At 36.1% G+C, this 10,325-nt stretch overlaps 1 protein-coding gene across 23 annotated transcripts in view; it reads right to left on the bottom strand.

Moving 5' to 3' along the window:
• Positions 1-654: 654 nt before the first annotated feature.
• The window catches only part of OXR1 (oxidation resistance 1), a 510,160-nt gene continuing 500,489 nt past the window's right edge, over positions 655-10,325 (bottom strand). For all 23 annotated transcript variants that reach the window (XM_033203135.1, XM_033203139.1, XM_033203132.1 and 20 more), the window contains 2 exons: positions 7,474-7,547; positions 655-2,536 (listed from right to left, as the gene is read on the bottom strand). In XM_033203135.1, coding sequence (XP_033059026.1) covers positions 2,401-2,536; positions 7,474-7,547 — 210 coding nt within the window. In that variant the 3' untranslated portion in view covers positions 655-2,400. The remainder of the gene's footprint in view (positions 2,537-7,473; positions 7,548-10,325) is intronic.

The raw sequence follows: 10,325 nt of genomic DNA, 5'->3' as shown, positions 1-10,325 counted from the left end.
TACCTTGCCCATCTTGATAAATTATACATCTAAACTCCTAAACCAAAATCCTGAGAGCTATCCTTTTTTCTGACATCCAATCAATAATCAACTCCTGTTCATCCTAACTCATAAATCCTTTCCAAATCTATGCTTCCTTATTACCATTACCACTATTCTTATTCGGGCCTAACCATTTTTTTCTGGACTTTATAAAAGGCTCGCTTTCCCTTTGTCTCTAGTTTTTCCCTCTACTCATCTACTTTTCACAGACATTTTCCTAAAGTATACACCTGATCATGTCATTCCTCCTCTCAAATGTTAACTGAACCTATGGGATACAAAATATCAAAATTTCTTGGCACTGCACACACAAAACTGTTTATGACAAGGGGTTTAGCTTGTTACGCATTCTCCACTCAAAATGAAAACAATGTACTTTAAAAATATCAAATAACTTGCACTTTTGCATGGTCAAGTGCCTTCTCCCATCTCCATTTTAAAAAATGTAATGCTCCCTCTAATTGAATGCATCCTCCCATCACTATTACTCCTAACACCATGACCACCACAATGTAAGCTATTAGAAGCATTAAAAAAAAAAAAAAAGATAGTAGTAGGCTTAATCAAACAAAGACTTGCTAAGAAAATGAGTATTCAATAAATCCAAACTCATTTGTATTTCTGTATTTGATTTTATTTGGTATATGCCACTATGACCTTATTTTAGTTGAAATCCATTACAGGATGTTTTTATTATGATTAGTCAACTCCACAAAGACAATAATACTGCTGTGGAAGACCAAAGGGAAAAAAACATACATTTATTTACAATTCCCTATATTGTAAACATTTAATCTATATATTGTTACTAACTTATAATGAGACGAGGAAATGATGCCCTGTATTTCTATTCATATTCAGCAATAGCATATTATAATAGAACATCAGATTTTCTTTTCCATTAGCATTATGCTTTCTTTAAATAATTATCTAAACTTTCAAAAGAACTAAATATCTAAGTGCTATACAACTAAATCTACTTAAGCCAATATTTGGCTTATAATTTCATTTTTAGAATAACTTAAAGTGCTATAAGCAACCCGGCAATCAACACTTTCTATAAGAACAAAACTACCTTTAAACATTAATTTACAAGATATACAATGTTTATCTGGAATAGCTGAAATTTCAGCACAAAGTCACTGTCACATGTATAACAGCAGGATTCTTTTTTGCATAACATGAAGCTTTAAAATTAACTGATGAATTATTGCCACAATGGCTATTATTGGTTTCCTACAAAAGAGGATAAGAACTACTAGTGTGTTCTATCTTTTCATTTTTTTTGAGGTCACTTGACAGTAAGTTTGCATATTCAACAAGTCTACTGAGTTACAATATTGTCTACTATAATCATTGCCCTTTATAAGAGTAAATGCTAATGGTAATTAATAACATATACCACTCAAAGAAAATCACACTTTTTTTTTTCCATTTGAACAAGAGTAACCTATATTTTGGGAGTTGGTGTGCAACAAGGCTAAAACAACCAAATTATAAAACAGTATATACCTGACACAGTATGTTGAGGAAATATGCATCTGTTTCATAGTTTTTGTACTTATGATAATGCCTTACTAAGCTACACATATGTAAATAGTATGTTTTCTTGCTTAATATATTAAATCCAATAGAATCATTAAGTTCTCATTCTCCTTTGTGATTTGTAACTTTATAAGATAATTTAATGGTGAAAGCATATGCCCAAACCTGCAGATCATGTGTATTGTCATCTATTACAACCAAAATTCTCCTCAAATTTCATTTTTCTTAAAAGGAAATTGAAACTACCTGCAACATCGTTACAGCGAATGTTGTAGTGTGAAAAACTAGAACTCAGTGGTCTATGAAGTATGTAGTATTTTGGCATGTGATTTTTCCTTCATAAGAATAAGATGAACATGTCCAAATGTTACCTGTGCCAACTTCACAGATACAGAAGTATCTAGTCTTCACTTCCTCAATGCCCCAATTAGACTGTTCTAGTAAAAGAATCAATACAGTTAAAAAATAAATGAATCAATACAGGTTCAACTAAAGAGCACCATCCTATTAGGGAACTGAGATAACATGTGAAAAAGAAGTTGTCATTATAATCAAAACGTTGCCCAAATTCTAACAAACCCAAGCTGTTATACTAGTACATGGATGCAGTCCATAGTGTTAACCTAGAGAAGTCTGGGAAAAGAACATGATTTGAAAAATAAACTCCAAAATTATACCTGTAATAAATGGTGATACAGACTAATTTTAAAGCACAAGTGACATGTTACACTGTATTGCTTCTTGAACTTTCCAAACAATGCTTGTCCATGTCAGGTTTGGGCCATTCTCCTGCTAAGACAGAGAGCATTGCATTTATTCAAAAGCCCAGATTTCAATATCTTGGATAAAGAAATCTTCCTTCTTAGAAAGTGTACGATTCCCAAACGTTTTACAAGAATGGCTTCTTCCATGGTAGAGATCTCCATCAAGCCAAAGGGCAAATTCTCCTCTGCAATACATAAATAATAATCTGTTAATATTTATGCCCTAAGTTGTAAAACAATTTAAATGAGACTTTGAATACCTAACAACCCTAAAATTACTAATTTTCTCAAATGCTTCCTACTCCTTTCCACACTGACACAATTTTGTTTTACTCCTATTCCATTAAAAAATTATTTATGGGCCAGGAGCGGTGGCTCACGCCTGTAATCTCAGCACTTTGGGGGACCGAGTCCAATGGATCATCTGAGGTCAGGAGTTCAAGACCAGCCTGAACAACATGGAGAAATCCTGTCTCTACTAAAAATTACAAAAAAATTAGCCAGGTGCGGTGGCACATGCCTGTAATCCCAGCTACTCAGGAGGCTGAGGCAGGAGAAGCACTTGAACCCAGGAGGCAGAGGTTGCGGTGAGCCAAGATTGCACCACTGCACTCCAGCCTGGACGACAAGAGTGAAACTCCGTCCAAAAAAAAGAAAAAAAAATTATTTATGATACAGACCAAGGAACAGTGTCCTCTAAAATCAACTTTATGTAGGATTAGCTTTTGAGACAGGTACTACTCTGTGATCTTTTGCCTGGTATTATGAATTTTTCTTTGGGCATTTTTTTTAGTATTTGTGTGTGTGTATGTGTGTGTTTATCTTTTTTGTATGGTTTTAACATATTTAACACAACTTTCTCAAAGGCACAAAAACTCACTATCATCTAAAATAAAATTTGGGGATTCATGTTAAGGACCTAGTAAATAACTCTGGTTTCCTGCATAGGAAGCTGTTTGCAAAAGAGCTCAGTTTGAAAGGACTTTAAATGGACAAATATGTGATGCTGAGATTCACGCAGAAGAACCAAGATATAATCTAGGTATAATAGGAACTTAACAGATAGATTATAAGGTCCAATTTATCTAATTATCTAATACATAACCTAGAAGGGAAAAAACCAGGTTATGAGAGAACTTTTTTCTACTCTCTAGAAAATGTTTCCCTACCTAAGAGAAGAGGAGAGGGAGCAAAGACTAATAATTAACATAATATCCAGAGAGTTTTCCCTTGGGATTCTCTAAATCTAAACTAGGATATCAAGTCAGCAGACTGGAGCCAGAGTTTAGGAGGAAGAGGGTTTTTAAAAAAATATGGGCAGTTATATTTCAGTGAAAGAAAAAAAACTGGTCTGGGATTAAGACTTGTCTGTCAACTCAGTGGCCACAACTTATGTCAAACTTAGTTAAGTCACTTAACCTCTCTGGGGTAGAGTTTGTCAATTACATAAAAACACAAAAAAAGAAAAGCATATTAGGTAATCTGTAAAGACTTACACAACTCTATAATTTGGATGGCTATAATAACCTCTGACCTTCAGGCTTGCAATCAGGAGTCACATGGCATCACTGAGTTAACTGACTTGTGTGGGACAGGAACTCACCAGTTTTTTTTTTTTTTTCTTTTGAGATGGAGTCTCGCTCTGTTGCCCAGGCTGGAGTGCAGTGGTGCGATCTCTGCTCACTGCAAGCTCCGCCTCCTGGGTTCATGCCATTTTCCTGCCTCAGCCTCCTGAGTAGCTGGGACTACAGGTACCCACTACCACGCTCAGCTAATTTTTTCTATTTTTTAGTAGAGACAGGGTTTCACTGTGTTAGCCAGGATGGTCTCCATCTCCTGACCTTGTGATGCGCCTGCCTTAGCCTCCCAAAGCGCTGGGATTACAGGCATGAGCCACTGTGCCTGGCCTGGAACTGACCTATTTTTAACACTATCTTAGAACGAAAGAAAGGAACTATTTATTTATACTCTGTAATAAAAAACAGCATCAAATATATAATGTATATTAATTACATATATAAATTTAAGTATAGAGATGTGTTTCTAAGTACAGAAGGGTGGCTACAGTGACCACGTAGAATGATTCCTTTAAGAGTTGGGGCCAAGTGCAGTGCCTCATGCCTGTAATCCCAGCATTTTGGGAGGCTGAGGCAGGTGGATCACCTGAGGTCAGTAGTTTGCGACCAGCCTGGCCAACATGGTGAAACCCTGTCTCTACTAAAAATACAAAAATTAGCTGGGCATGGTGGTGAGTGCCTGTAATTCCAGCTGCTTGGGAGGCTGAGGCAGGAGAATCACTTGAACTTGGGAGGCAGAGGTTAGAGTGAGCCAAGATTGTGCCATTGCACTTCAGCCTGGGCGACAAGAGTGAAACTCCCTCTCAAAAAAAAAAAAAAAAGAGTTGGTACTTCACAACAAAACAGAAAAGACGGATCAGTATAGTAATTCACAACAATCAGGCGAAGAGATCATCCTGTGTCATTCAAGAAGAGAGTTGACAGTACAAAAAACTGTAATGGGATAACCAGTGATGAGGTTCTTATGAACCTCTTCTGTAAATAAAAATGGGACTTTGCTAAGATGCAAGATCACCCTGAAAATCATAACAATCCAGAGTCTGTGATACGGAAGCACTGCAAAAACTAGATGGTCCTGAAAATGCCCCCTGCCCCATGAGGAAGCCATCACTTGTTAAGGTTCAAATTGAAATTCATATTTGACTAATTTGTTCAACTTTAAATGTGCATTTATCATGTTTCAGACATTGGCACTGGAAAACACAAAGATAAATTAGAAACAGCATTTGAATTAAAAAGTTTATGGTCTTATCACAGTAGACTTCTAGAGGCTCTAACACTACTGGCAACAACATGCTTTTTAAAGAGATATCTGAATCTATGAGCCTTTTAAAGTGCGAATAGACTATCACAGCCAACCTATTAGAAAGGAGAATATGAAAGGGTCAGACTTCCTCACAAAAACCTTATTTTGCTAAATATGAAAGGTTAATAAAAGATTAGACATTTAGTTGTAATCTCAGATGACATCTAAGAAGTACCTCAAAATTGACCTTCAAGATTCATGAATGTCACTGATGCTGTAATAAGTTTTATTACCAAGTATGAATAGTTTTTTCCAAGGTAACCTGAACTTTCTGAAGCCCGGAATAGAAGCTTTCAATATTTTTGTCAATTTCTTAATATCATATAAAATTTAATTTGTATATTCATTTTAGGACAATGGATGTCTCTGCACTTCATCAGCATTTCCAAAGAGTATGTGATATCCAAATATTTAAGTAAATGTATTTAAGACAGATCTGTCCCAGGTGAAACACCCGGAAAGCCAGAAAGTGTATTTTTATATGAGCAATGCTTTCAAAGATGGTTCATATGACTTTCTGAAAAGAGAATGGCTAAGGAAGTGGAAGGAATAAAAGCAGTGTTCTAAATCTTTAATTAATGTCTTATAGCTCATGCAGCCAAAGATACTGCAGGCAGAATTCTTCCTGGTATCAGAAGGGAACAGATCATGTTGGATGAAAGAAAGTAAGTAAAGGTGGCTATCAGTTTAGGTGGCTATCAGTTATTGAGTACTTACTATATGCTAGATACTATACTAGGATTTGCACAAAAATCATATCCTTGTGAATTCCTTATAATCTCCCTGTAAAACTGATTTAATCTCCAATTTATAGCTAAGGAAAGTTTAGATTCGTTAGGGAGTTTGCTCAAGATACCACATATAGTAAAAGTTGAAGTGAGAATCTGAATCAGGTCTATTGGACTCCTAAGCCTACATTAAGTCCACTACATCATTATTTTTCTTTTGGGGTGCCTTCCCTTTGGAATTCTGGAATGTCAACTCCCTGTAGTTTCTGCTTTCTGAAGCTGTACTCTCTTTCCAACACTGAAAACTTATATTAATTTATTATCAAATAACCCAATGATTACTTTAGCTTGGTGAAATCAGGTTGCACAATAAAATCTAGTTCCAGCAGACATCTAATGGCATTGTGTATGTCATTTCTGAAGACTTAAAGCACCCATAAAATCTTGAAATTATAAGCCACTAGCTTGAGTGGACCTCTTGGAGAGCTAACAGAATCACATGTACGACTACTGTTTTGGGGAGGGCTGAATGATACCCCCTCAAAAGGTATAATTGGACCATGTAAATATATGCTGAGTTCAACAGCTAAAACTAACAGAGAAGTCTACAATAACCATGATCCCTTTTTAATCGCCTTAATTATATCCTCCAAACACCTACTTATAGAGAAGTTGTAAGAAAATTTGTTAATAATAGAATAACCCGGGATGATGAATATTCTTTGGTGGTCTGAATAAATTATCATTATATATCCTCAACTGTGGGATACAAATATTGTAACACTTTTACAAGTCTGAAAATTATTTAGCATATCCATGTCTAATAACGAAAGACAGAAATACCAAAGGAAGGAGTTGATGCTTGCTAAGCCCAGGCTAGGTGGGACCAGAGCAGCCTACCTCCCAACACTGTCAAGATTAAAGGAGGCTGGGATACCAAATGAAAAACAAAGTTCCTCACAGCACTTGCAATGCCAAAATAATCATATTATTGTCTGATTCATAATTGTTAAAAACAAGCAAGCAAAAAACCCCTGAAAACTTGAGGGGTCCCTACAATTTTCTGCAGAAATACCCATTTCTATTATTGTCTAAAATATCATTCCAAATGGTCTCCAGAGCAGAGTAACATGAAAACAACTGGACTTCTTTTACGCATTGCAAGAAATACAATAATATTCCATCACAGTTATTTAAAAATTAGAGAAGTTCAAAGGTACTGAGATATTTCCCTTTATATTATCAAAGAGCCACTAGGCTCTAAAGAAAAAGATGGGTCTTAATAGACAGTGAATAAACTGAACAGTATTTTAAAATGAAGAAACAAATATTCTACCAATAGTTTCAATAACTACACTTGAGCGCCTTCTTGCAAATATACTTTCTTTTTCATAATATACAAATTTGAATTCTAATGTCAAAACTTTCTAAAGATAACTGAATTTATAACTAATCCAAATGCATTTTAAAGTTCTTCAAAAATCTCATAATGAAAAGTCCAAGAGACTTACCCTCCACCACCGAAAGCTAGTGAATCCATGTCTCCTTTGATAAAAAACATATTATCTCCTGTCCACTTAAAGACCTATAAAAATTTTAAAAAAACTTTAAGTATACAGATGAAATGGTTTTTTTTTTTTTTTTTTTTTTGAGACGGAGTCTCGCTCTTTCGCCCAGGCTGGAGTGCAGTGGCCGGATCTCAGCTCACTGCAAGCTCCGCCCCCCGGGTTTATGCCGTTCTCCTGCCTCAGCCCCCCGAGTAGCTGGGACTACAGGCGCCCGCCACCTCGCCCGGCTAGTTTTTTGTAATTTTTAGTAGAGACGGGGCTTCACCGTATTAGCCAGGATGGTCTCGATCTCCTGACCTCGTGCTCCGCCCGTCTGGGCCTCCCAAAGTGCTGGGATTACAGGCTTGAGCCACCGCGCCCGGCCGAAATGGTTATTTTTTTTTTTTTTTTTTTTTTTTTTTTGAGACGGAGTCTTGCTCTGCCACCCAGGCTGGAGTGCAGTGGCCGGATCTCAGCTCACTGCAAGCTCCGCCTCCCGGGTTTACGCCATTCTCCTGCCTCAGCCTCCCGAGTAGCTGGGACTACAGGCGCCCGCCTCGTCGCCCGGCTAGTTTTTTGTATTTTTAAGTAGAGACAGGGTTTCGCCGTATTAGCCAGGATGGTCTCGATCTCCTGACCTCGTGATCCGCCCGTCTCGGCCTCCCAAAGTGCTGGGATTACAGGCTTGAGCCACCGCGCCCGGCCCGAAATGGTTATTATACAGAGTTAGTTCTCCAAAACTCAAAAGAGTTAACAAAGCCAAGATTAACAGTATAGGAATAAGAACACCACAAAAAGCTTGGCACAGACGGTTCTGGTGGTTTGGGTTTCAGTGTTTATATGACTAAATTTGAAAGCACACACTCTATCACTTAACTTTCAATTCCAATTTCTCAAATTTTGTTAACTTTTCACACACACTTCTTTCTCCTGACTTATAGACACCAAGAGTTGGATGGTAAGTAGAAAAAAACTGAAGAAAGAAGTAAATGAGTTGAAAAAAAATCAGACACAAATGCCATTAACTTTTACCATTAAACATAAATGTATGTTAATTTGATAATATTTTAACATAGGGCTAAGGCCTTTTCTTTGGATATATATTTAATGATCACAGTTCTTAAATAAACCATGCCTGTAATGGGTATTTATGATTTCCAGTTTCAATTTCTTTAAACAGTGAGAACTTAAAATCATTTGAGAAATCCAAAAGCAAACTAGACATTAATACTCTTAAATATCTTTTTCTAACTGTTTATGGGGTTTTACCTAAACCTAACATAGTAGCAATTTCTAGCAACTTACCTTTATCAAGTTTTTCAAATGTGTTCACTACAGTTTTCAATAAAACTTTAACACTTGTTTTTCATCGTTATGTAACATTTAATTGACTACATTATTACACTTATCAGGTAGCAGTAACATAAGAAGTGTGAGAATAGGCACTACTGATGCTTAGAAAATCTATAATAACTACAAGCTTTCAATTAGTTGTTGCTATCAGTTGACATATTTTATGGAAGGAATCAAAAGCACTGGTTATTCTGGTGACCTAGTTAAGTACAAATTTGCTAAAAGAATTTTTATTGTGTAACCAAATCGTTCCTATTTTGTTCATTTATTTTTTAAAACCAATGGTGTTGATTCCTTTTCTTGAGATTAAAATGAAGGTTTTACGTGCCACACTCCAATGTGCCCGAGATACTAATATTGCACTCAACGTTTTAAGAATAGTCACACATTCACTAAAATTCATTTATACCTTTACATTTTAGATTTTATTAGCACGAGAATGTATTCCATCTGTGTTAGTCAAGGCACAGTAAAGCCACCCAGATAAAGAAAAAGAAACCAGTTAATAACTTTTTATTTAAATCTAAATAATTTATTTTTTATGCTTTCATGACTTACATCATTAAGCTTAGTCATTAAATGTTTCTGGAAATTTCACAATGACAATTTATAAACAGAATAGTAATGATAATGTATATTCTTTACTAAGTCCATAATTTGTGTCTGATGCCATCCCAAGTATTATATATAAATGATCCTCATTTAATTATTAAATGACCATGTCATATTTTATGATTCCTCATTCTATCTACAGGAAAGTTGAAGTTCAAAATGGTCAAAGAAAAGTTAAGCTACCAGGGAGTAAAAGGCAAAGATAGGGGTCAAATGCAACAGTGCATGACTCAAAAGTGCACTTTTTTTCATTTATGCCATCTTTCTTTTTTTTCCTTCAACTTAAGTTCAGGAGTACATGTGCAGGATGCGCAGCTTTGTTACATAGGTAAACGTGTGCCACAGTGGTTTGCTGCACAGATCATCCCATCAACTGGGTATTAAGCCCAGCATCCATTAACTATTATTCCTGATGCTCTTCTCTCCCTCCCTGCACCCTTACCCCGCAATAGACACAAAGTCTGTGTTGTTCCCCTGAAATGTGTCCATGTGTTTTCATCATTCAGCTCTTTCCTGTAAGTGAGAATATGTGGTGTTTGGTTTTCTGTTCCTGCATTAATTTGCACGGTGTATATGGTGTATTCCATGGTGCATATGTACCACATTTTCTTTATCCAGTCTATCATTGATGGGCATTTAGGTTGATTCCATGTCTTTGCTATTGTGAATAGTGCTACAATGAACATTTGTGTGCATGTATTTTTATATTAGGAGTACTTATATTCCTTTGGGTATATATTCAGTAATGGGATTGCTGGGTCAAGTGGTATTTCTGCCTCTAGGTCTTTGAGGAATTGCCACACTATCTTCCACAATAGTTGAACTAATTTACACTACTACCAACAGTGTAA

Source organism: Trachypithecus francoisi, unplaced genomic scaffold, assembly GCF_009764315.1.
Source record: "Trachypithecus francoisi isolate TF-2019V2 unplaced genomic scaffold, Tfra_2.0 Lachesis_group7, whole genome shotgun sequence".
Lineage (NCBI taxonomy): Eukaryota > Metazoa > Chordata > Mammalia > Primates > Cercopithecidae > Trachypithecus > Trachypithecus francoisi.
This window is presented reverse-complemented; position numbering and strand designations above follow the sequence as displayed.